A 27,723-nucleotide genomic window follows, 5' to 3' on the forward strand; every position below is an offset into this window, starting at 1 on the left:
TGACCAGGACCCATAGCAACAAAGTAGTGCAGTATGTAGGGGGAAGGGTGCCATTTGGGATGTAGCCATAGAGTGGTGAGGGCCAACGGAGGGAGGCCGGGATTGGCCTCTTGGTTACAGTCGTTACTTTAGTTACTTTAATGTTGGTATGAGCATGGTGAGGCGTGGTGAGGTGTGTGTGTGTGTGTGTGTGTGTGTGTGCATGCGGAGTGGAAACACATAACCTGGTTTTCTCAGCTGCCATGCCATCTGAATGAACAAAGACAGTGTGTGTTCCTAACATGAGGAAGTGGATACAGTACGCTCAGGGAGCCTACCCTACCTTACCCTGCCTTACCCTACCTTAGCCTACCTTACCCTGCCCTACCCTACCTTACCCTGCCCTACCCTACCTTACCCTGCCCTACCCTACTCTACCCTACTCTACCCTGCTCTACCCTACTCTACCCTGCTCTGCCCTGCTCTACCCTATACCCTGCTCTACCCTGCTCTGCCCTGCTCTACCCTGCTCTACCCTGCTCTACCCTGCTCTACCCTACTCTACCCTGCTCTACCCTGCTCTACCCTGCTCTACCCTATACCCTGCTCTACCCTGCTCTACCCTGCTCTACCCTACTCTACCCTGCTCTACCCTGCTCTACCCTGCTCTACCCTGCTCTACCCTACTCTACCCTACTCTGCCCTGCTCTACCCTGCTCTACCCTGCTCTACCCTATACCCTGCTCTACCCTGCTCTACCCTGCTCTACCCTGCTCTACCCTACTCTACCCTACTCTGCCCTGCTCTACCCTGCTCTACCCTGCTCTGCCCTGCTCTGCCCTGCTCTACCCTACTCTACCCTGCTCTACCCTGCTCTACCCTGCTCTACCCTACTCTACCCTACTCTGCCCTGCTCTACCCTGCTCTACCCTGCTCTGCCCTGCTCTGCCCTGCTCTACCCTACTCTACCCTGCTCTGCCCTGCTCTGCCCTGCTCTACCCTGCTCTGCCCTACTCTTCCCTACTCTACCCTGCTCTGCCCTGCTCTGCCCTGCTCTACCCTACTCTACCCTGCTCTACCCTGCTCTGCCCTGCTCTACCCTACTCTACCCTACTCTTCCCTGCTCTACCCTACTCTTCCCTGCTCTGCCCTGCTCTGCCCTGCTCTACCCTACTCTACCCTGCTCTACCCTGCTCTACCCTGCTCTACCCTGCTCTGCCCTGCTCTACCCTGCTCTACCCTGCTCTACCCTACTCTGCCCTATACCCTGCTCTACCCTACTCTACCCTGCTCTACCCTGCTCTACCCTGCTCTACCCTGCTCTGCCCTGCTCTACCCTGCTCTACTCTGCTCTGCCCTGCTCTACCCTACTCTGCCCTATACCCTGCTCTACCCTGCTCTACCCTGCTCTGCCCTGCTCTACCCTACTCTACCCTGCTCTGCCCTGCTCTACCCTGCTCTACCCTGCTCTACCCTACTCTGCCCTATACCCTGCTCTACCCTGCTCTACCCTGCTCTACCCTGCTCTACCCTACTCTACCCTGCTCTGCCCTGCTCTGCCCTATACCCTACTCTTCCCTGCTATGCCCTACCCTGCCCTACTCTACCCTGCTCTGCCCTGCTCTACCCTGCTCTACCCTGCTCTGCCCTATACCCTACTCTTCCCTGCTCTGCCCTACTCTACCCTGCTCTACCCTGCTCTACCCTGCTCTACCCTGCCCTACTCTACCCTGCTCTGCCCTGCTCTGCCCTGCTCTGCCCTGCTCTACCCTACTCTACCCTACTCTTCCCTGCTCTACCCTACTCTACCCTGCTCTGCCCTGCTCTGCCCTGCTCTACCCTGCTCTACCCTGCTCTACCCTGCTCTACCCTACTCTACCCTGCTCTACCCTGCTCTTCCCTACTCTACCCTGCTCTGCCCTACTCTGCCCTGCTCTACCCTGCTCTGCCCTGCTCTACCCTGCTCTACCCTACTCTACCCTATACCCTGCTCTACCCTACTCTACCCTACTCTACCCTGCTCTGCCCTACTCTGCCCTGCTCTGCCCTGCTCTGCCCTACTCTTCCCTGCTCTACCCTACTCTACCCTACTCTACCCTGCTCTGCCCTGCTCTACCCTACTCTACCCTACTCTACCCTACTCTACCCTGCTCTACCCTGCTCTGCCCTGCTCTACCCTGCTCTACCCTACTCTACCCTGCTCTGCCCTGCTCTACCCTGCTCCTACCCTACTCTACCCTACTCTACCCTACTCTACCCTACTCTACCCTGCTCTACCCTGCTCTGCCCTGCTCTACCCTGCTCTACCCTACTCTACCCTGCTCTACCCTGCTCTACCCTGCTCTACCCTACTCTACCCTGCTCTACCCTACTCTACCCTGCTCTACCCTATACCCTACTCTTCCCTACTCTACCCTGCTCTACCCTGCTCTACCCTGCTCTGCCCTGCTCTACCCTATACCCTGCTCTACCCTACTCTACCCTGCTCTACCCTACTCTACCCTGCTCTACCCTATACCCTACTCTACCCTGCTCTGCCCTGCTCTGCCCTACTCTGCCCTACTCTGCCCTTCTCTACCCTGCTCTACCCTATACCCTACTCTACCCTGCTCTGCCCTACTCTTCCCTACTCTACCCTGCTCTGCCCCTGCTCTGCCCTGCTCTGCCCTACTCTTCCCTGCTCTACCCTGCTCTACCCTGCTCTGCCCTGCTCTGCCCTACTCTTCCCTGCTCTACCCTGCTCTGCCCTGCTCTGCCCTGCTCTACCCTGCCTGCCCTGCTCTGCCCTACTCTGCCCTGCTCTGCCCTGCCTGCCCTGCTCTGCCCTGCTCTACCCTGCTCTTCCCTACTCTGCCCTACTCTACCCTACTCTTCCCTGCTCTACCCTGCTCTGCCCTATACCCTACTCTGCCCTACTCTACCCTGCTCTGCCCTGCTCTACCCTGCTCTACCCTGCTCTACCCTACTCTACCCTACTCTTCCCTGCTCTACCCTACTCTGCCCTGCTCTGCCCTGCTCTGCCCTGCTCTACCCTGCTCTACCCTGCTCTACCCTGCTCTACCCTGCTCTACCCTGCTCTACCCTGCTCTGCCCTACTCTGCCCTGCTCTACCCTGCTCTGCCCTGCTCTACCCTGCTCTACCCTACTCTACCCTATACCCTGCTCTACCCTACTCTACCCTACTCTACCCTGCTCTGCCCTACTCTGCCCTGCTCTGCCCTGCTCTGCCCTACTCTTCCCTGCTCTACCCTACTCTACCCTACTCTACCCTGCTCTGCCCTGCTCTACCCTACTCTACCCTACTCTACCCTACTCTACCCTGCTCTACCCTGCTCTGCCCTGCTCTACCCTGCTCTACCCTACTCTACCCTGCTCTACCCTGCTCTACCCTGCTCTACCCTACTCTACCCTACTCTACCCTACTCTACCCTGCTCTACCCTGCTCTGCCCTGCTCTACCCTGCTCTACCCTACTCTACCCTGCTCTACCCTGCTCTACCCTGCTCTACCCTACTCTACCCTGCTCTACCCTACTCTACCCTGCTCTACCCTATACCCTACTCTTCCCTACTCTACCCTGCTCTACCCTGCTCTACCCTGCTCTACCCTGCTCTACCCTATACCCTGCTCTACCCTACTCTACCCTGCTCTACCCTACTCTACCCTGCTCTACCCTATACCCTACTCTACCCTGCTCTGCCCTGCTCTGCCCTGCTCTGCCCTACTCTGCCCTACTCTGCCCTTCTCTACCCTGCTCTACCCTATACCCTACTCTACCCTGCTCTGCCCTACTCTTCCCTACTCTACCCTGCTCTGCCCCTGCTCTGCCCTGCTCTGCCCTACTCTTCCCTGCTCTACCCTGCTCTACCCTGCTCTGCCCTGCTCTGCCCTACTCTTCCCTGCTCTACCCTGCTCTGCCCTGCTCTGCCCTGCTCTACCCTGCCTGCCCTGCTCTGCCCTACTCTGCCCTGCTCTGCCCTGCCTGCCCTGCTCTGCCCTGCTCTACCCTGCTCTTCCCTACTCTGCCCTACTCTACCCTACTCTTCCCTGCTCTACCCTGCTCTGCCCTATACCCTACTCTGCCCTACTCTACCCTACTCTGCCCTACTCTACCCTGCTCTGCCCTGCTCTACCCTGCTCTACCCTGCTCTACCCTACTCTGCCCTACTCTACCCTGCTCTGCCCTACTCTACCCTGCTCTGCCCTGCTCTACCCTGCTCTACCCTGCTCTACCCTGCTCTACCCTACTCTGCCCTACTCTACCCTGCTCTACCCTGCTCTACCCTGCTCTACCCTGCTCTACCCTGCTCTGCCCTACTCTGCCCTGCTCTGCCCCTGCCCTGTAGTGTATTGTTATACAGCATCCTCTGCCTGCCAATGAGCCCCTAACCCCCTTCCTTCTTGAGTTTCATAATCTGTTGTAGCTCCTCAATGTTAATAGTGTTTCACGAGAGACTATATTCCATCAAATCATAGCTAGGTTTCCATCCAATTGTCGACAGATTTTCAGAAAATAGCTAATTTTCCCACCAGTGGTGTGTTTCCACCAAATTGACTTTTTCCAGATTAAAATCAGTGTGTAAATATGCGCATCTTCACACCAGTAGCTAGGTTTCCATCCAATTGGCGACATATTTTCATTCAAATATTCTAAAATCTGCTTTAAAAACAATATGTACATTTTCCCACCAGAGATGTTTCCATCACATTGACTTGTTGCAGGTAAAAGGCTGTGCGTGATGATTTAGTGCACATAAAAATTACTTGCGGTTAAATTCCCACGTACCGAATATAAAATACAAGTTAAATGGATTTCCATTGCATTTACAAGTCTACTAATGGTTTTCTCACAAATAAATGTGTGTTATATAGTGAGTGTGCCCAATCTGGTATTGGCACGTGCGTACCAGACGACAGCACGCCGGGAGCCGATTGCGCGCTGTTTGATAGAGCGCACCTATAGTCTACGTGATGAGATGATTATGGTTAAAAGGGCAAGATTATTTGTATTTGTCAAACGGCAGACAAGCGTCAATCATCATGTCACCAGAATAAGACTCTCAATATTTATTGGAAAGGAGCATCAAGCTCATCACCGTGCACTTTCACCACCCTGTGAACTTCATTATAACTTATTTCATCTGTAGCCTAATAAACTGCATGGTTTCCCGAGTCGTAGTGGGAGGACCACACACCGTATCATCGCGTGACTCCAATTCACTTCGATATGATGGTTATCATATCAATATTTGTGCATGAAGGCGTTTTCCACCGCCATTTCTCGCGTAATTAATTTTACAGACACAAAAAGATCCCACTATGTCGAAGGAACAAATTATTTGTCTGCATTTATAAAATTGTACTGAAACTTCCTGTTTCCATCACAGCTCTTGTGATTTATTTTTTATTTTTTATATGGTATGACTTTACTGGCATTAAAAACTGGAAACGTGGTTACTGTCTACCCTTACCATCTCCTCTCCTTCGCAACAGGTGAACAACAACGGTCTGGTCTCGTTCCTCAGAGAGGTGTCTCAGTTCACACCCGTGGCGTTTCCCATCGCTGGCGACCGGAGGGTTGTGGCGCCGTTCTGGGCTGACGTGGACAACCGGCGGGCCGGGCAGGTCTTCTACCGGGAGAGTAGAGACCCATCCGTCCTTCAGAGGGCCACGGCTGACGTCAAACGGTACTTCTCTGAGTTCCCAGAGTTCACTGCAACATGGATCCTCATCTCAACGTGGCACAAAGTCACCTTCTTTGGGGGAAGTGACTTCACACCGGTAGGATTCTCAACATATCAAATGTATTTACTGTGTATCAACAGTGCTTAACAGTAACTCAGCCTGGGTCTGCAAGACCCAAGCGGTAGTGGGAAGGAAAAACTCCCCAAACTCATTGTTGAATGACAGGGGAGAGAAAGGGTTAAATTTGGCAGACACTCTTAAGAGACGTATGAATATTGTTAATATTCAACATACTGTATGTAACCAGTTGTCCTCTGTGCAGGTGAATACGTTCCAATTGGTGCTGATCACCAACGGAGAGCTATCCTTCACCATCTTCCAGTATCATGACATCACCTGGACCACAGGCATGCATGCCAGCAGTGGAGGGGACCTGGCAGGGCTAGGAGGCATCGCTGCACAGGTAAGATCACAGAGATGTCCTCAAAAACCATGTTTAGGGTGGGTGGGTGGGGAGGTGGGGGAGGGGGGGAGAGAGAGAGAGAGAGAGAGAGAGAGAGAGAGAGAGAGGAGAGAGAGAGAGAGAGAGAGAGAGAGAGAGAGAGAGAGAGAGAGAGAGAGAGAGAGAGAGAGAGAGAGAGAGAGAGAGAGAGAGAGAGAGAGAGAGAGAGAGAGCCCTCAACTTACCATAAGCTTCTTCTGGAACCCTCACACAGCCCTCCTTCATGCTCTCTGACGGCAGTTCTCATTGAGGTCTGTTAGTAGCTAGCTATCAAACAGATTTTATAAAACCTGATGGCGTAGTTAAACTGTAATGAATAATTTGTTCAGACAGCTCATAAACCTATAAAATAATTCAGATGAAGTATCCCACTTGTTTCATGCTAGCTGTAATTCTGTGTTCCAAATGGCACCCCTATTCCCTGTAAAGTGCAACATTTTTTGACCGAGCCCGTACCGGGTCAAATTGACCCAGAACATCATGCGTGTATAGCCTTTTCCCAATATAAGGCCCTGGTCAAAAGTAGTGGACTACATAGGACGTAGGGTGCCATTTGGGATACAGTTTAAATGTGGGACTCCTCACAGTCACTCTAAACCGTAACACGGTGTCTCTCTCATCCTAGGCAGGTTTTAACGCTGGCGACGGGAAACGATACTTCAACATCCCCGGGTCTCGTACTGGTGACGTGGTGGACGTGGAGGGAACCACCAACGTGGGTTGCCCCGGGAGATGGGTGTTCCGCATCGACAACGCCCAGGTGGAGGTGGGCGGCTGCAACCACTCAGGTAAGATCGAGGAGGGATATTTATTAATAATAACTATTATTATTCATTTTTTTTCTGTAAAGTGTGTTGGGACTTTGTTACATTCGATTAATTGTGATTTGATTTTGACTTGATAGGGCATTTTTTTAAGGGAAAATGATTCGGAGAGAAGACTGTTGAATGACACAAACGTCAACCTCTTGCATCTATCTCTCCTCCTCACTAACTAACTGTTCTATCTCTCCTCCTCACTAACTAACTGTTCTATCTCTCCTCCTCACTAACTAACTGTTCTATCTCTCCTCCTCACTAACTAACTGTTCTATCTCTCCTCCTCACTAACTAACTGTTCTGTCTCTCCTCACTAACTAACTGTTCTGTCTCTCCTCACTAACTAACTGTTCTGTCTCTCCTCACTAACTAACTGTTCTGTCTCTCCTCACTAACTAACTGTTCTATCTCTCCACACTAACTAACTGTTCTATCTCTCCTCCTCACTAACTAACTGTTCTATCTCTCCTCATCACTAACTGTTCTATCTCTCCTCCTCACTATATAATTGTTCGGTCTCTCCTCACTAACTAACTGTTTTATCTCTCCTCCTCACTAACTAACTGTTCTGTCTCTCCTCACTAACTAACTGTTCTATCTCTCCTCACTAACTAACTGTTCTATCTCTCCTCTTCACTAACTAACTGTTCTATCTCTCCTCCTCACTAACTAACTGTTCTATCTCTCCTCCTCACTAACTAACTGTTCTGTCTCTCCTCACTAACTAACTGTTCTATCTCTCCTCCTCACTAACTAACTGTTCTATCTCTCCTCACTAACTAACTGTTCTATCTCTCCTCCTCACTAACTAACTGTTCTATCTCTCCTCCTCACTAACTAACTGTTCTGTCTCTCCACCTCACTAACTAACTGTTCTATCTCTCCTCCTCACTAACTAACTGTTCTGTCTCTCCTCACTAACTAACTGTTCTGTCTCTCCTCACTAACTAACTGTTCTATCTCTCCTCCTCACTAACTAACTGTTCTGTCTCTCCACCTCACTAACTAACTGTTCTATCTCTCCTCCTCACTAACTAACTGTTCTGTCTCTCCTCACTAACTAACTGTTCTGTCTCTCCTCACTAACTAACTGTTTTATCTCTCCTCCTCACTAACTAACTGTTCTGTCTCTCCTCACTAACTAACTGTTCTATCTCTCCTCCTCACTAACTAACTGTTCTATCTCTCCTCCTCACTAACTAACTGTTCTATCTCTCCTCACTAACTAACTGTTCTATCTCTCCTCACTAACTAACTGTTTTATCTCTCCTCCTCACTAACTAACTGTTCTGTCTCTCCTCACTAACTAACTGTTCTATCTCTCCTCCTCACTAACTAACTGTTCTGTCTCTCCACCTCACTAACTAACTGTTCTGTCTCTCCTCACTAACTAACTGTTTTATCTCTCCTCCTCACTAACTAACTGTTCTATCTCTCCTCCTCACTAACTAACTGTTCTGTCTCTCCTCACTAACTAACTGTTCTATCTCTCCTCCTCACTAACTAACTGTTCTGTCTCTCCTCTTCACTAACTAACTGTTCTATCTCTCCTCCTCACTAACTAACTGTTCTATCTCTCCTTCACTAACTAACTGTTCTATCTCTCCTCTTCACTAACTAACTGTTCTATCTCTCCTCCTCACTAACTGTTCTATCTCTCCTCCTCACTAACTAACTGTTCTGTCTCTCCACCTCACTAACTAACTGTTCTGTCTCTCCTCACTAACTAACTGTTCTATCTCTCCTCCTCACTAACTAACTGTTCTGTCTCTCCACCTCACTAACTAACTGTTCTATCTCTCCTCTTCACTAACTAACTGTTTTATCTCTCCTCCTCACTAACTAACTGTTCTGTCTCTCCTCACTAACTAACTGTTCTATCTCTCCTCCTCACTAACTAACTGTTCTGTCTCTCCTCACTAACTAACTGTTCTGTCTCTCCACCTCACTAACTAACTGTTCTATCTCTCCTCCTCACTAACTAACTGTTCTGTCTCTCCTCACTAACTAACTGTTCTGTCTCTCCTCACTAACTAACTGTTATATCTCTCCTCCTCACTAACTAACTGTTATATCTCTCCTCCTCACTAACTGTTCTATCTCTCCTCCTCACTAACTAACTGTTCTATCTCTCCTCCTCACTAACTAACTGTTCTATCTCTCCTCCTCACTAACTAACTGTTCTATCTCTCCTCCTCACTAACTAACTGTTCTATCTCTCCTCCTCACTAACTGTTCTATCTCTCCTCCTCACTAATTAACTGCTATCTTTCCTCCTCACTAACTGTTCTATCTCTCCTCACTAACTAACTGTTCTGTCTCTCCTCACTAACTAACTGTTCTGTCTCTCCTCACTAACTAACTGTTATATCTCTCCTCCTCACTAACTAACTGTTCTATCTCTCCTCCTCACTAACTGTTCTATCTCTCCTCCTCACTAACTGTTCTATCTCTCCTCCTCACTAATTAACTGCTATCTCTCCTCCTCACTAACTAACTGTTCTATCTCTCCTCCTCACTAACTGTTCTATCTCTCCTCCTCACTAATTAACTGCTATCTTTCCTCCTCACTAACTGTTCTATCTCTCCTCACTAACTAACTGTTCTGTCTCTCCTCACTAACTAACTGTTCTATCTCTCTCCTCACTAACTGTTCTATCTCTCCTCCTCACTAATTGTTGCTATCTTTCCTCCTCACTAACTAGTTCTATCTCTCCTCCTCACTAACTGTTCTATCTCTCCTCCTCACTAACTGTTCTATCTCTCCTCCTCACTAACTGTTCTATCTCTCCTCCTCACTAACTGTTCTATCTCTCCTCCTCACTAACTGTTCTATCTCTCCTCCTCACTAACTGTTCTATCTCTCCTCCTCACTAACTGTTCTATCTCTCCTCCTCACTAATTAACTGCTATCTCTCCTCCTCACTAACTAACTGTTCTGTCTCTCCTCACTAACTAACTGTTCTATCTCTCCACACTAACTAACTGTTCTATCTCTCCTCCTCACTAACTAACTGTTCTATCTCTCCTCACTAACTAACTGTTCTATCTCTCCTCCTCACTAACTAACTGTTCTGTCTCTCCTCACTAACTAACTGTTCTGTCTCTCCTCCTCACTAACTAACTGTTCTATCTCTCCTCTTCACTAACTAACTGTTTTATCTCTCCTCCTCACTAACTAACTGTTCTGTCTCTCCTCACTAACTAACTGTTCTATCTCTCCTCCTCACTAACTAACTGTTCTATCTCTCCACCTCACTAACTAACTGTTCTATCTCTCCTCCTCACTAACTAACTGTTCTATCTCTCCTCCTCACTAACTAACTGTTATATCTCTCCTCCTCACTAACTAACTGTTTTATCTCTCCTCCTCACTAACTAACTGTTCTGTCTCTCTCACTAACTAATTGTTCTATCTCTCCTCCTCACTAACTAACTGTTCTATCTCTCCTCCTCACTAACTAACTGTTTTATCTCTCCTCCTCACTAACTAACTGTTTTATTCTCTCCTCCTCACTAACTAACTGTTCTGTCTCTCTCACTAACTAACTGTTCTATCTCTCCTCCTCACTAACTACTGTTCTATCTCTCCTCCTCACTAACTAACTGTTTCTATCTCTCCTCCTCACTAACTAACTGTTCTGTCTCTCCTCACTAACTAACTGTTCTATCTCTCCTCCTCACTAACTAACTGTTCTGTCTCTCTCCTCACTAACTAACTGTTCTATCTCTCCTCCTCACTAACTAACTGTTCTGTCTCTCCACCTCACTAACTAACTGTTCTATCTCTCCTCCTCACTAACTAACTGTTCTATCTCTCCTCCTCACTAACTAACTGTTATATCTCTCCTCCTCACTAACTAACTGTTTTATCTCTCCTCCTCACTAACTAACTGTTCTGTCTCTCCTCACTAACTAACTGTTCTATCTCTCCTCCTCACTAACTAACTGTTCTATCTCTCCTCCTCACTAACTAACTGTTCTATCTCTCCTCACTAACTAACTGTTCTATCTCTCCTCACTAACTAACTGTTTTATCTCTCCTCCTCACTAACTAACTGTTCTGTCTCTCCTCACTAACTAACTGTTCTGTCTCTCCTCACTAACTAACTGTTCTATCTCTCCTCCTCACTAACTAACTGTTCTGTCTCTCCACCTCACTAACTAACTGTTCTGTCTCTCCTCACTAACTAACTGTTTTATCTCTCCTCCTCACTAACTAACTGTTCTGTCTCTCCTCACTAACTAACTGTTCTATCTCTCCTCCTCACTAACTAACTGTTCTGTCTCTCCTCACTAACTAACTGTTCTGTCTCTCCACCTCACTAACTAACTGTTCTATCTCTCCTCCTCACTAACTAACTGTTCTGTCTCTCCTCACTAACTAACTGTTCTGTCTCTCCTCACTAACTAACTGTTATATCTCTCCTCCTCACTAACTAACTGTTATATCTCTCCTCCTCACTAACTGTTCTATCTCTCCTCCTCACTAACTAACTGTTCTGTCTCTCCTCACTAACTAACTGTTCTATCTCTCCTCCTCACTAACTAACTGTTCTATCTCTCCTCTTCACTAACTAACTGTTTTATCTCTCCTCCTCACTAACTAACTGTTCTGTCTCTCCTCACTAACTAACTGTTCTATCTCTCCTCTTCACTAACTAACTGTTCTATCTCTCCTCCTCACTAACTAACTGTTCTATCTCTCCTCCTCACTAACTAACTGTTTTATCTCTCCTCCTCACTAACTAACTGTTCTGTCTCTCCTCACTAACTAACTGTTCTATCTCTCCTCCTCACTAACTAACTGTTCTGTCTCTCCACCTCACTAACTAACTGTTCTGTCTCTCCTCACTAACTAACTGTTCTATCTCTCCTCCTCACTAACTAACTGTTCTGTCTCTCCACCTCACTAACTAACTGTTCTATCTCTCCTCTTCACTAACTAACTGTTTTATCTCTCCTCCTCACTAACTAACTGTTCTGTCTCTCCTCACTAACTAACTGTTTTATCTCTCCTCCTCACTAACTAACTGTTCTGTCTCTCCTCACTAACTAACTGTTCTATCTCTCCTCCTCACTAACTAACTGTTCTGTCTCTCCTCACTAACTAACTGTTCTGTCTCTCCACCTCACTAACTAACTGTTCTGTCTCTCCTCACTAACTAACTGTTATATCTCTCCTCCTCACTAACTAACTGTTATATCTCTCCTCCTCACTAACTGTTCTATCTCTCCTCCTCACTAACTAACTGTTCTATCTCTCCTCCTCACTAACTAACTGTTCTATCTCTCCTCCTCACTAACTGTTCTATCTCTCCTCCTCACTAATTAACTGCTATCTTTCCTCCTCACTAACTGTTCTATCTCTCCTCACTAACTAACTGTTCTGTCTCTCCTCACTAACTAACTGTTCTGTCTCTCCTCACTAACTAACTGTTATATCTCTCCTCCTCACTAACTAACTGTTATATCTCTCCTCCTCACTAACTGTTCTATCTCTCCTCCTCACTAACTGTTCTATCTCTCCTCCTCACTAATTAACTGCTATCTCTCCTCCTCACTAACTGTTCTATCTCTCCTCACTAACTAACTGTTCTATCTCTCCTCCTCACTAATTAACTGCTATCTTTCCTCCTCACTAACTGTTCTATCTCTCCTCCTCACTAACTGTTCTATCTCTCCTCCTCACTAACTGTTCTATCTCTCCTCCTCACTAACTGTTCTATCTCTCCTCCTCACTAACTGTTTCTATCTCCTCACTAACTGTTCTATCTCTCCTCCTCACTAACTGTTCTATCTCTCCTCCTCACTAACTGTTCTATCTCTCCTCCTCACTAACTGTTCTATCTCTCCTCCTCACTAATTAACTGCTATCTCTCCTCCTCACTAACTGTTCTATCTCTCCTCACTAACTAACTGTTCTATCTCTCCTCCTCACTAATTAACTGCTATCTCTCCTCCTCACTAACTGTTCTATCTCTCCTCACTAACTAGCTGTTCTTTCTTCACTAACTAACTGTTCTGTTCCTCCTCACTAACTAACTGTATATCTCTCCTCCTCACTAATAATGTCTACTTCCTCCTCACTAACTAACTGTTCTGTCTCTCCTCACTAACTAACTGTTCTGTCTCTCCACCTCACTAACTAACTGTTCTATCTCTCCTCCTCACTAACTAGCTGTTCTATCTCTCCTCACTAACAAACTGTTATATCTCTCCTCACTAACTAACCCTTCTATCTCTCCACACTAACTAACTGTTCTATCTCTCATCACTAACTAACTGTTCTATCTCTCCTCACTAACTAACTGTTCTATCTCTCCTCTTCACTAACTAACTGTTTTATCTCTCCTCCTCACTAACTAACTGTTCTATCTCTCCTCACTAACTAACTGTTCTGTCTCTCCTCATCACTAACTAACTGTTCTGTCTCTCTCACTACTACTAACTAACTGTTCTCTCTCCTCCTCACTAACTAACTGTTCTGTCTCTCCTCACTAACTAACTGTTCTGTCTCTCCTCACTAACTAACTGTTATATCTCTCCTCCTCACTAACTAACTGTTCTATCTCTCCTCCTCACTAACTAACTGTTCTATCTCTCCTCCTCACTAACTAGCTGTTCTATCTCTTCTCCTCACTAACTAACTGTTCTATCTCTCCTCCTCACTAACTAACTGTTATATCTCTCCTCCTCACTAACTAGCTGTTCTATCTCTCCTCACTAACAAACTGTTATATCTCTCCTCACTAACTAACCCTTCTATCTCTCCACACTAACTAACTGTTCTATCTCTCCTCACTAACTAACTGTTCTATCTCTCCTCACTAACTAACTGTTATCTCTCCTCCTCACTAGCTAACTGTTATATCTCTCCTCCTCACTAACTAGCTGTTCTATCTCTCCTCACTAACAAACTGTTATATCTCTCCTCACTAACTAACCCTTCTATCTCTCCACACTAACTAACTGTTCTATCTCTCATCACTAACTAACTGTTCTATCTCTCCTCACTAACTAACTGTTCTATCTCTCCTCTTCACTAACTAACTGTTCTGTCTCTCCTCCTCACTAACTAACTGTTATATCTCTCATCACTAACTAACTGTTCTGTCTCTCCTCCTCACTAACTAACTGTTCTGTCTCTCCTCACTAACTAACTGTTCTGTCTCTCCTCACTAACTAACTGTTCTGTCTCTCAACCTCACTAACTAACTGTTCTATCTCTCCTCTTCACTAACTAACTGTTTTATCTCTCCTCCTCACTAACTAACTGTTCTGTCTCTCCTCACTAACTAACTGTTCTGTCTCTCCTCCTCACTAACTAACTGTTCTATCTCTCCTACTCACTAACTAACTGTTCTATCTCTCCTCCTCACTAACTAACTGTTCTATCTCTCCTCTTCACTAACTAACTGTTTTATCTCTCCTCCTCACTAACTAACTGTTCTATCTCTCCTCACTAACTAACTGTTCTATCTCTCCTCTTCACTAACTAACTGTTTTATCTCTCCTCCTCACTAACTAACTGTTCTGTCTCTCCTCACTAACTAACCCTTCTATCTCTCCACACTAACTAACTGTTCTGTCTCTCCTCACTAACTAACTGTTCTGTCTCTCCTCACTAACTACCTGTTCTGTCTCTCCACACTAACTACCTGTTCTGTCTCTCCTCATCACTAACTAACTGTTCTGTCTCTCCTCACTAACTACCTGTTCTGTCTCTCATCACTAACTACCTGTTCTGTCTCTCATCACTAACTACCTGTTCTGTCTCTCATCACTAACTAACCCTTCTATCTCTCCACACTAACTACCTGTTCTGTCTCTCATCACTAACTAACCCTTCTATCTCTCCACACTAACTACCTGTTCTGTCTCTCCTCACTAAGTGTTCTATCTCTCCCCCTCCTTATGTCTAACTAACTCTCCCCCACAGCGTCTGTGTGTCCACACCTTCGACCCTGTCTGAATGGAGGTCGCTGTATTGATGACTGCATCACCGGCAACCCTTCTTTCACCTGCTCCTGTCTTGCTGGATTCACCGGACGGTGGTGCCAGATAGGTCAGTCAGTGAACTTTGACCTTTGAATCCAATCACCCCTTGCTTGATCCCAGTCACCCCAATACTCTGCTCTACTCTGCCTGCCTTAAATGTCCCCCCCTGTCCAGAAACAACCCTTAGCCCCCCTCCCCCTCTAGACACCTGTGGGCATCTTAGAGGATATGATAGGTGGAATTTGGGACATATTACTTACACCTGTCCAATCCTCTCAGATCTCAAGAAGTATTTTAGGGGTTAGTATACGATCTAGGGGATAGGAGCTTAGGGGTTGTTTCAGGACAGGGCCCCACGCCCCGCCTCCTCTCTGCTGTGCTCTCGGGGAAGGGGATAGGTGCTAGGGGTTGATTTGGGATTCTGGGATCATGCTCTGCCAGGAAAGAGAATCAGCTTGTCAAAGCTACGTTCCACCTGACCTGCCAAGTGACAACCTGATAAGATATTTCCTTTAGGGACATCTGCTTGTAATAGCATACCAGGTCACTGCCAGGTCTCTCTGCTCCTCTTGCCAGGTCTCTCTGCTCCTCCTGCCAGGTCTCTCTGCTCCTCTTGTCAGGTCTCTCTGTAATACTCCTCTTGCCAGGTCTCTCTGCTCCTCCTGCCAGGTCTCTCTGTAATACTCCTCTTGCCAGGTCTCTCTGCTCCTCTTGCCAGGTCTCTCTGCTCCTCCTGCCAGGTCTCTCTGTAATACTCCTCTTGCCAGGTCTCTCTGCTCCTCTTGCCAGGTCTCTCTGCTCCTCCTGCCAGGTCTCTCTGTAATACTCCTCCTGCCAGGTCTCTCTGCTCCTCTTGTCAGGTCTCTCTTCTCCTCCTGCCAGGTCTCTCTGCTCCTCCTGCCAGGTCTCTCTGCTCCTCTTGTCAGGTCTCTCTGCTCCTCCTGCCAGGTCTCTCTGCTCCTCCTGCCAGGTCTCTCTGTAATGCTCCTCCTGCCAGGTCTCTCTGCTCCTCCTGCCAGGTCTCTCTGCTCCTCTTGTCAGGTCTCTCTGCTCCTCCTGCCAGGTCTCTCTGCTCCTCTTGTCAGGTCTCTCTGCTCCTCCTGCCAGGTCTCTCTGCTCCTCCTGCCAGGTCTCTCTTCTCCTCCTGCCAGGTCTCTCTGCTCCTCTTGTCAGGTCTCTCTGCTCCTCCTGCCAGGTCTCTCTTCTCCTCCTGCCAGGTCTCTCTGCTCCTCCTGCCAGGTCTCTCTGTAACGCTCCTCCTGCCAGGTCTCTCTGCTCCTCCTGCCAGGTCTCTCTGCTCCTCTTGTCAGGTCTCTCTGCTCCTCTTGCCAGGTCTCTCTGCTCCTCCTGCCAGGTCTCTCTGCTCCTCTTGCCAGGTCTCTCTGTAACGCTCCTCCTGCCAGGTCTCTCTGCTCCTCTTGTCAGGTCTCTCTTCTCCTCCTGCCAGGTCTCTCTGCTCCTCTTGCCAGGTCTCTCTGCTCCTCCTGCCAGGTCTCTCTGCTCCTCTTGCCAGGTCTCTCTGCTCCTCTTGTCAGGTCTCTCTGCTCCTCCTGCCAGGTCTCTCTGCTCCTCCTGCCAGGTCTCTCTGCTCCTCCTGCCAGGTCTCTCTGTAACGCTCCTCCTGCCAGGTCTCTCTTCTCCTCCTGCCAGGTCTCTCTGCTCCTCCTGCCAGGTCTCTCTGCTCCTCTTGCCAGGTCTCTCTGCTCCTCTTGTCAGGTCTCTCTGCTCCTCTTGCCAGGTCTCTCTTTAACACTCCTCTTGCCAGGTCTCTTTGCAACATCCTCCTGCCAGGTCTCTCTAATCCTCCTGCCAGGTCTCTCTGCAACACTCCTCTTGCCAGGTCTCTCTGCAACATCCTCCTGCCAGGTCTCTCTAATCCTCCTGCCAGGTCTCTCTGCAACACTCCTCTTGCCAGGTCTCTCTGCAACATCCTCCTGCCAGGTCTCTCTAATCCTCCTGCCAGGTCTCTCTGCAACACTCCTCTTGCCAGGTCTCTCTGCAACGCTTCTCTTGGATAATTCATTACCTTCTACTAAATCAGCCTTGGTTTTTTCTGCCTTGTATGAGTTGACAGTATAGTCACTCTATCCGCCCTCATGTCTCTCTCTCTCGGTTTCTCTCTCTCTTTCTCTCTGTATGTTTCTGTGTGTGTGTGTGTTTCTGTGTGCTTCGTGTGTGTGTGTGTGTGTGTGTGTGTGTGTGTGTGTGTGTGTGTGTGTGTGTTTCTGTGTGTGTAGATGTAGATGAGTGTTCGTCCGTCCCCTGTCAGAATGGAGGTACCTGCTCAGACCAGGTTAACGGGTTCACCTGCCAGTGTCCACCTGGGTTTACAGGGACAGTCTGCCAAACAGGTACAGCACTCTCTCTACCTTCTTAATCTAACCACCTCTAACCACCTAACCATCTAACCACATCTACCCCTCTAACCACCTCTAACCACCTCTAACCATCTAACCACCTCTAACCACCTAACCACCTCTAACCACCTAACCACCTCTAACCATCTAACCACCTCTAACCATCTAACCACCTCTAACCATCTAACCACCTCTAACCATCTAACCACCTCTATCCATCTAACCACCTCTATCCATCTAACCACCTCTAACCACCTCTAACCATCTAACCACCTCTAACCATCTAACCACCTCTAACCATCTAACCACCTCTAACCATCTAACCACCTCTAACCATCTAACCACCTTTAACCCTCACCAACTCTAACCCTCTAAACACTTCTAACCATCTAACCACCTCTAACCATCTAACCACTTCTAACAATCTAACCACCTCTAACCATCTAACCACCTCTAACCATCTAACCACCTTTAACCCTCACCAACTCTAACCATCTAACCACCTCTAACCATCTAACCACCTCTAACCCTCTAAACACTTCTAACCATCTAACCACCTCTAACCATCTAACCACTTCTAACAATCTAACGACATCTACACCTCTAACCATCTAACCATCTAACCACCTTTAACCCTCACCAACTCTAACCATCTAACCACCTCTAACCATCTAACCACCTCTAACTATCTAACCACCTCTATCCATCTAACCACATCTAACCATCTAACCACCTCTAACCATCTAACCATCTCTAGCCATCTAACCACTTCTAACCACCTAACCACCTCTATCCATCTAACCACCTCTAACCATCTAACCACCTCTAACCATCTAACCACATCTAACCATCTAAACACCTCTAACAATCTAACCACCTCTAACCATCTAACCATCTCTAACCACATCTAAACATCTAGCCACCTCTAACATCTAACCATCTCTAACCACATCTAAACATCTAACCATCTCTATCCATCTAACCACATCTAAACATCTAACCATCTCTAACCACCTCTAACCATCTAACCATCTCTATCCATCTAACCACCTCTAACCATCTAACCATATCTAACCCTCTAACAACTCTAACCACATCTAACCATCTAACCACATCTAACCACCTCTAACCCTCTAATCACCTCTAACAATCTAACCACTTCTAACCACCTCTAACATCTAACCACTTCTAACCACCTCTAACCACATCTAACCATCTAACCACCTCTAACATCTAACCATCACCATGTATTCCTCCTCCTCCTACAATACAACACCATTTATTCCACACTATACTGTTCTTTATCCCATAGTGTCTTGGCTGATTATATGTTAACCTGTTAATGCACAAACTTAAAATGATTTACTTGATCTATTCTATAACTTTGAGCCTTAAGTTCAGCTCCTTTACCATTATGTCCAATTCCTCTTTCCTCTCTGTCCTCTCTGTTCCCCCTCTCTTCTCTCCTGTCCTCTCTGTTCCCCCTCTCTTCTCTCCTCTCTCCTCTGTTCCCCCTCTCTTCTCTCCTCTCTCCTCTGTTCCCCCTCTCTTCTCTCCTCTCTCCTCTGTTCCCCCTCTCTTCTCTCCTCTCTCCTCTGTTCCCCCTCTCTTCTCTCCTCTCTCCTCTGTTCCCCCTCTTCTCTCCTCTCTCCTCTGTTCCCCCTCTCTTCTCTCCTCTCTCCTCTGTTCCCCCTCTCTTCTCTCCTCTCTCCTCTGTTCCCCCTCTCTTCTCTCCTCTCTCCTCTGTTCCCCCTCTTCTCTCCTCTCTCCTCTGTTCCCCCTCTTCTCTCCTCTCTCCTCTGTTCCCCCTCTCTTCTCTCCTCTCCTCCCTGTCCCTCTCTCCCCTCTGTTCCCCCTCTCTTCTCTCCTCTCTCCTCTGTTCCCCCTCTCTTCTCTCCTCTCTCCTCTGTTCCCCCTCTCTTCTCTCCTCTCTCCTCTGTTCCCCCTCTCTTCTCTCCTCTCTCCTCTGTTCCCCCTCTCTTCTCTCCTCTCTCCTCTGTTCCCCCTCTCTTCTCTCCTGTCCTCTCTGTTCCCCCTCTCTTCTCTCCTCTCTCCTCTGTTCCCCCTCTCTTCTCTCCCTCTCTCCTCTGTTCCCCCTCTCTTCTCTCCTCTCTCTGTTCTCCTCTCTTCTCTCCTCTCTCTCCCCTGTCCTCTCTCTCTCTCCTCTGTCCCCTCTCTCCTCTCTCTCTCTTCTCTCTCTCCTCTGTTCCCTCTCTCTTCTCTCCTCTCCCTTCTTTCCCCCTCTTTTCTCCCTCCCTGCTGCTCCTCCAAGTCTCCCTCCCTCCCCTCCCTCCCTCCCCTCCCTCCCCTCCCTCTCTGTCCCCCCTCCCCTCTCTCCCTGCCTGCTGCCTCTCTCTGTCCCTGTTCCCAGTCCGGCCTGTGGAGACATATCAAACCTTCTCTAATACCTTTCACAGCCAGCAGCACATATTTGCAGGGTGAGGGGAGTGGCGTGGTGGATACATTAATCAGCTGAGTAAATATCCCGTGTGTGTGTCTCTGTGTGTGTGTCTCTCCGTGTGTGTGTGTGTGTGTGTGTGTCTCCCTTTGTATGTGTGTGTGTGTTTGTGTCTGTGTGTGTGTGTGTGTGTGTGTGACTCTGCCTGCAGACATTGACGAGTGTAAAGACAGACCCTGCCTCAACGGAGCGCTGTGTGTACAAGGCGTCGACAATTTCACCTGCGTGTGTGAGCGGGGCTACACTGGGATTCTGTGTGAGACAGGTGAGTTACCTGGAAAAGTGTCGGGTGTAGGGGTTGGGGTATGGGCATCTCTTTCCCCAGAGGAAACACTCTCTGGTTTCCACATTATAACTCATCAGTCTGGCAGATGTTACTTCCTCCAGAGAGAGTTCCCATGAAGCCAACCCGTGTGGCTTCTAACAGGTTACTGTTTATCTGCGAACACATTGCCATTGGATTTACATCTGGTTGTTCTCTCTGGGGTCACAGACTGTACGGACCTACAGAAGTTCACTGAATTCAGAGCTCTCTTCAAATAGGCAAGTTGGGGAGTGTAGTGACCTGGTTTCCTGGGCTCCCTACCAAATGGCACACTATCCCCTATGTAGTGCACATCCCAGGAAACCAGGTCACTGCATTCCTATGGGCTATAGTCACAATTAGTAGGGAATAGGGTGCCATTTGGAACTCAGACCCGGTGTAACATCCTGGTCTCTCACTACATGATAGCTTATTGATGAAACAAGAACCCAATGGGGAATTGAACTGTTGTCCTGAACATATTAGATCCTGTACATATTAGATCCTGTATATATCAGATCCTGTATATATTAGATCCTGTACATATTAGATCCTGTATGTATTAGATCCTGTACATATTAGATCCTGTATATATTAGATCCTGTATATATTAGATCCTGTACATATTAGATCCTGTATATATTAGATCCTGTATATATTAGATCATGTACGTATTACATCCTGTACATATTAGATCCTGTATATATTAGATCCTGTATATATTAGATCCTGTACATATTAGATCCTGTATATATTAGATCCTGTATATATTAGATCCTGTACATATTATATCCTGTATATATTAGATCCTGTACATATTAGATCCTGTATATATTAGATCCTGTATATATTAGATCATGTACATATTAGATCCTGTATATATTAGATCCTGTACATATTAGATCCTATATGTATTAGATCCTGTATATATTATATCCTGTATGTATTAGTTCCTGTATGTATTAGATCCTGTACATATTAGATCCTGTATATATTAGATCCTGTACGTATTAGATCCTGTATATGTTATACTGTATATATTATACTCTAAATGTTATACTGTACAGTACTGAATAATACTATATAATATAATACTATTATGCCCTGCTGTACATTTCATTAACTATTTTCAGTACATGAGAGCAGATTACACCTTAATACCAGACAGCTGGTAGCAGATTACACCTTAATACCAGACAGCTGGTAGCAGATTACACCTTAATACCAGACAGCTGGTAGCAGATTACACCAGACAGCTGGTAGCAGATTACACCTTAATACCAGACAGCTGGTAGCAGATTACACCTTAATACCAGACAGCTGGTAGCAGATTACACCTTAATACCAGACAGCTGGTAGCAGATTACACCTTAATACCAGACAGCTGGTAGCAGATTACACCTTAATACCAGACAGCTGGTAGCAGATTACACCTTAATACCAGACAGCTGGTAGCAGATTACACCTTAATACCAGACAGCTGGTAGCAGATTACACCTTAATACCAGACAGCTGGTAGCAGATTACACCTTAATACCAGACAGCTGGTAGCAGATTACACCTTAATACCAGACAGCTGGTAGCAGATTACACCTTAATACCAGACAGCTGGTAGCAGATTACACCTTAATACCAGACAGCTGGTAGCAGATTACACCTTAATACCAGACAGTTGGTATCAGATTACACCTTAATACCAGACAGTTGGTATCAGATTACACCTTAATACCAGACAGCTGGTAGCAGATTACACCTTAATACCAGACAGCTGGTAGCAGATTACACCTTAATACCAGACAGCTGGTAGCAGATTACACCTTAATACCAGACAGCTGGTAGCAGATTACACCTTAATACCAGACAGCTGGTAGCAGATTACACCTTAATACTAGACAGCTGGTAGCAGATTACACCTTAATACCAGACAGCTGGTAGCAGATTACACCTTAATACCAGACAGCTGGTAGCAGATTACACCTTAATACCAGACAGCTGGTAGCAGATTACACCTTAATACCAGACAGCTGATAGCAGATTACACCTTAATACCAGACAGCTGGTAGCAGATTACATTTAAATACCAGACAGCTGATAGCAGATTACACCTTAATACCAGACAGCTGGTAGCAGATTACACCTTAATACCAGACAGCTGATAGCAGATTACACCTTAATACCAGACAGCTGATAGCAGATTACACCTTAATACCAGACAGCTGGTAGCAGATTACATTTAAATACCAGACAGCTGGTAGCAGATTACATTTAAATACCAGACAGCTGGTAAGTGAAACAGTGCACCTGCTGAAGATAAATTCCCTGATCCAGCTCTGTGTCAACACACAGACAACAATACACTATGCTGTTCCTCTGTACACAGATGGATAAGAAGGCGTCCTTCAACGTTATATTAATTACTAGCTAGAAAATGTCTCCATTCCAAATCCCATTTACTTTATATTAACTTCCACTGTCCTCCAATAGTTGTGTAATTTCCTCTTCAATTCATGCACCTTGAAGGTAGTGTCAGTGTTCCATTCCTAATTCCATTTCAAATCCCCACATTGATGAATTAGGCTTGATGTTTTTGTTGTGTTTGTGGATCCATTCCAGACATGGATGAGTGTGTTTCCCAGCCCTGCCTGAATGGAGGACAGTGTAAAGACCAGGTGAATGGTTACGCCTGCACCTGTCCTGTTGCCTTCACCGGGACACACTGTGAGACAGGTGAGCTACTGATAAAACTCTCCTTCTTTAAAGGGAAGTGCTATTCAACAGACTCTGACTGCTTCCCAGATGTCATCTCTATTCTCTATATAATGCACTACCTTTGGGGTGCCATTTCATCCTGACTCTGATTCTGCCAGTGAATGCCAGCTAGAGAGGAGACAAAACACAGGTCCGATGGTTCCTGGTCAAAAGCAGTGCACTGTATAGCGCAGGGGTTCTCAGTGGGGTCTGCGGCCACAAAAAAAATAAAAAAATAAAAAAATATATATATACAGTGGGGAGAACAAGTATTTGATACACTGCCGATTTTGCAGGTTTTCCTACTTACAAAGCATGTAGAGGTCTGTCATTTTTTATCATAGGTACACTTCAACTGTGAGAGACGGAATCTAAAACAAAAATCCCGAAAATCACATTGTATGATTTTTTTCAATAATTAATTTGCATTTTATTGCATGACATAAGTATTTGATCACCTACCAACCAGTAAGAATTCCGGCTCTCACAGACCTGTTAGTTTTTCTTTAAGAAGCCCTCCTGTTCTCCACTCATTACCTGTATTAACTGCACCTGTTTGAACTCGTTACCTGTATAAAAGACACCTGTCCACACACTCAATCAAACAGACTCCAACCTCTCCACAATGGCCAAGATCAGAGAGCTGTGTAAGGACATCAGGGATAAAATTGTAGACCTGCACAAGGCTGGGATGGGCTACAGGACAATAGGCAAGCAGATTGGTGAGAAGGCAACAACTGTTGGCGCAATTATTAGAAAATGGAAGAAGTTCAAGATGACGGTCAATCACCCTCGGTCTGGGGCTCCATGCAAGATCTCACCTCGTGGGGCATCAATGATCATGAGGAAGGTGAGGGATCAGCCCAAAACTACACGGCAGGACCTGGTCAATGACCTGAAGAGAGCTGGGACTACAGTCTCAAAGAAAACCATTAGTAACACACTATGCAGTCATGGATTAAAATCCTGCAGCGCACGCAAGGTCCCCCTGCTCAAGCCAGCGCATGTCCAGGCCCGTCTGAAGTTTGCCAATGACCATCTGGATGATCCAGAGGAGGAATGGGAGAAGGTCATGTGGTCTGATGAGACAAAAATAGAGCTTTTTGGTCTAAACTCCACTCGCCGTGTTTGGAGGAAGAAGAAGGATGAGTACAACCCCAAGAACACCATCCCAACCGTGAAGCATGGAGGTGGAAACATCATTCTTTGGGGATGCTTTTCTGCAAAGGGGACAGGATGACTGCACCGTATTGAGGGGAGGATGGATGGGGCCATGTATCGCAAGATCTTGGCCAACAACCTCCTTCCCTCAGTAAGAGCATTGAAGATGGGTCGTGGCTGGGTCTTCCAGCATGACAACGACCCGAAACACACAGCCAGGGCAACTAAGGAGTTGCTCCGTAAGAAGCATCTCAAGGTCCTGGAGTGGCCTAGCTAGTCTCCAGACCTGAACCCAATAGAAAATCTTTGGAGGGAGCTGAAAGTCCGTAATGCCCAGTGACAGCCCCGAAACCTGAAGGATCTGGAGAAGGTCTGTATGGAGGAGTGGGCCAAAATCCCTGCTGCAGTGTGTGCAAACCTGGTCAAGACCTAAAGGAAACGTATGATCTCTGTAATTGCAAACAAAGGTTTCTGTACCAAATATTAAATTATGCTTTTCTGATGTATCAAATACTTATGTCATGCAATAAAATGCAAATTAATTACTTAAAAATTATACAATGTGATTTTCTGGATAAAAAAAAAAAATACCGACCTCTACATGCTTTGTAAGTAGGAAAACCTGCAAAATCGACAGTGTATCAAATACTTGTTCTCCCCACTGTATATATATACTTTTTTTTTGTCATTTAGCAGACGCTCTATTATCCAGAGCAACTTACAGTTAGTGAGTCCATACATTTTTTTATAGTGCACTACTTTTGACCAGAGCCCATTGATAGTAGTGCACTACTTTTGACCAGAGCCCATTGGCAGTAGTGCACTACATAGGGAATAGGGTGCCATTTGGGACGCACCCCTGAGTGTGGCTAGGAGCTCTGTGTTAGAGTGACCAAAAGGTTTTTTTTTTTTTTTGAGAGGTTTTGCGGCATCGTCTGTTTTCACAGCCTCAGCATCGGTGTGGTTAGCTAACGGCTGAGAGCTGAGGCCTGGGCCCTGGGCTTCTCCACTATGAGCAACAACACAAAACAGAGAGAAAGAAAGAGCTCCCTTTCTGTAATATTGCGGTAGTGTAGTAGTAGTAGTAGTATGTGAGACATTTTCTCCTTGCCTGAATAATTATTAGACTCAACACTTTCCGCTAGAAAGCCTCAAGCCTTCGAATTTTCTTTCATAGAGTTGGTGGTGGTCCAGGTGAATTCATCATCGACTCCTCAAACTGAAAATCAAACAGGTAAAAGCTGAGTTATATACACTTGTAGGACATAAAGAATTTTTATGAGAAGCATGGAATCAGCGCCAAGTCTATTGACAGTGATTGGGAAGACGGAACCACCTCTCTCAGTCACATACAAAAGAGTTGTGGACATGTTGGATGTGATAACTATGCCTCTCTCAAATGAGAGTTCATCATTTCTTAACCTTTTTATTGCAAACCCTTGTTTTCTTACAAAGTACAGTACTTGCCTGTTCCCTATGTGTTTTTTTGCATCACACACTGTATTGCCCTAGCAGCCCTGGCATAGGCATGAACTAAATTAGCTGTAATAAATCTGTGTCCACACGTCATCCTAAACTTATCTCTTTGTCCTCTGTCTGGCAGTGTCTTGTCAGAGGGAAGGCTGTGAGAACCATCAGATCTGTGAATACATCGGCCCAGGGAACTACAGCTGTGCCTGCATCCAGGGCTTCTATGGTGACAACTGTGAAGGTAGACACTGGGCCAAAGCCTCAGCTACAAATGTTGGATCTTTAATTTGACCAGTGTTGTCGTAGCAAAATAAACTTTTAGTCCATAATGTTGCTTGATCGGTGGTTAGACTATTAGCTGGGCATAATTACGCCACATGAAAAGTGCAATACTGTTAATGTAACTGTGTGTTAGTGCGGGTTTTCAGTGAATTTATGTAAATCATAAAGCTCATCTGCACTTCCTGCTGTGCAGGAAAATTCTTAGCAACAATTCTTAGTGATCAAATTAAGATCCTACATCTGTAAGTAGGCAACTCTAGCTGGACAGAAGGGTGTGATGAGAGGAAGGACTAGCTACAGTATATATTAAATGTAATCCCACAGGTAGTGGACCAGAGTCTGCTCTAGCTGAAGACAGTTGGACAGCTACAGGTATCGTACAGAAGACGGATACAGTGTAGACGAGAGAGAGGGACTAGCTAGCTATGCAGCTACTAGCTATCCTGCTATCCCACAGGAATGTGTTGAGCTGTGCCTGTGAGGAAGGGAGAGTCTGCTCTACTCTGCTGTGATGATTGATGATGTTAATTATCACCACAGACAGTTATCTGAACCGCGCCCTGTTTTACGACGGGATCCTGGGGAACAACAGTCGCTTGATGTTGGGAATAATTGCTTTATGGCCCGTTTTATTAGTTTACCAACAAGGGGAAGTGCTGCTTCGTCTAGACTTGAATGGACAGGAGCCTCTGTCTTTATGGTCTGGAGCTGATGGTTGGTATTTATTCAGGTCGTTTCATCAGACAAGGCTGGTGTAATATGCCTGGCATCAGAGTGGCACGATGCAGAGCCCAAATGGCACCCTAGTCCCTACATAGTGCACTACTTTTGACTCTGGCTGAGTCCCAAATGGCACCCTAGTCTCTACATAGTGCGCTACTTCTGGTCAAAAGTAATGCACTAAATATGGAACATGGTGCCATTTGGGACGTAGGCTGACTCTGCCTCTGCCACTTGCTCCTCCAAAAGCTCTTTAATAGTATGTGAGGCGTTGCAAATTCACGCTACACCTCACCCTTGAACTGAAATAACTCTCCTAAATAACTTTCCTAGAAGGACTCTCCTAAATCCCCCAAATACTTTCCTGCCTGGAAAAAGGAGCAGGATCCTCAGAGAGAGAGAAGGTAGCAGGAGAGAGAAGGAGATAGAAGGAGAGAGAGAAGGAGAGAAAGAAGGAGAGGAAGGAGAGAGAGAAGGTAGCGGGAGAGAGAAGGAGAGAGAGAAGGTAGCAGGAGAGAGAAGGAGAGATAGAAGGAGAGAGAAGGAGAGGAAGGAGAGAGAGAAGGTAGCGGGAGAGAGAAGGAGAGAGAGAAGGTAGCAGGAGAGAGAAGGAGAGATAGAAGGAGAGAAAGAAGGAGAGGAAGGAGAGAGAGAAGGTAGCGGGAGAGAGAAGGAGAGAGAGAAGGTAGCAGGAGAGAGAAGGAGAGATAGAAGGAGAGAAAGAAGGAGAGGAAGGAGAGAGAGAAGGAGAGAGAGAAGGTAGAAGGAGAGATAGAAGGAGAGAAAGAAGGAGAGGAAGGAGAGAGAGAAGGTAGCGGGAGAGAGAAGGAGAGAGAGAAGGAGAGAAAGAAGGAGAGGAAGGAGAGAGAGAAGGAGGAGAGAGAAGGTAGCGGGAGAGAGAAGGAGAGGAAGGAGAGAGAGAAGGTAGCGGGAGAGAGAAGGTAGCGGGAGAGAGAAGGAGAGAGAGAAGGTAGCAGGAGAGAGAAGGAGAGAGAGAAGGTAGCAGGAGAGGAAGGAGAGAGAGAAGGTAGCGGGAGAGAGAAGGTAGCGGGAGAGAGAAGGAGAGAGAGAAGGTAGCAGGAGAGAGAAGGAGAGAGAGAAGGTAGCAGGAGAGAGAAGGAGAGAGAGAAGGTAGCAGGAGAGGAAGGAGAGAGAGAAGGTAGCGGGAGAGAGAAGGTAGCGGGAGAGAGAAGGTAGCAGGAGAGAGAAGGAGAGAGAGAAGGTAGCGGGTCACGGGAC

The 27,723-nt window shown here is 46.7% G+C and overlaps 1 protein-coding gene across 3 annotated transcripts in view; it reads left to right on the top strand.

Moving 5' to 3' along the window:
- LOC121534163 (sushi, nidogen and EGF-like domain-containing protein 1) overlaps positions 1 to 27,723 on the top strand; it is a 77,304-nt gene that overhangs the window by 11,721 nt on the left and 37,860 nt on the right. For all 3 annotated transcript variants that reach the window (XR_005994548.2, XM_041840685.2, XM_041840687.2), the window contains exons 2-10: positions 5,472 to 5,759; positions 5,986 to 6,126; positions 6,791 to 6,953; positions 14,926 to 15,051; positions 17,222 to 17,335; positions 19,951 to 20,064; positions 22,717 to 22,830; positions 25,190 to 25,246; positions 25,616 to 25,723. Coding sequence is in view for 2 of the 3 variants with exons in the window: in XM_041840685.2 (XP_041696619.1) it covers positions 5,472 to 5,759; positions 5,986 to 6,126; positions 6,791 to 6,953; positions 14,926 to 15,051; positions 17,222 to 17,335; positions 19,951 to 20,064; positions 22,717 to 22,830; positions 25,190 to 25,246; positions 25,616 to 25,723 (1,225 nt within the window). In the remaining variant the exon portion in view is untranslated. The remainder of the gene's footprint in view (positions 1 to 5,471; positions 5,760 to 5,985; positions 6,127 to 6,790; positions 6,954 to 14,925; positions 15,052 to 17,221; positions 17,336 to 19,950; positions 20,065 to 22,716; positions 22,831 to 25,189; positions 25,247 to 25,615; positions 25,724 to 27,723) is intronic.

This window comes from Coregonus clupeaformis, chromosome 20 (assembly GCF_020615455.1).
Source record: "Coregonus clupeaformis isolate EN_2021a chromosome 20, ASM2061545v1, whole genome shotgun sequence".
Taxonomy (NCBI): domain Eukaryota; kingdom Metazoa; phylum Chordata; class Actinopteri; order Salmoniformes; family Salmonidae; genus Coregonus; species Coregonus clupeaformis.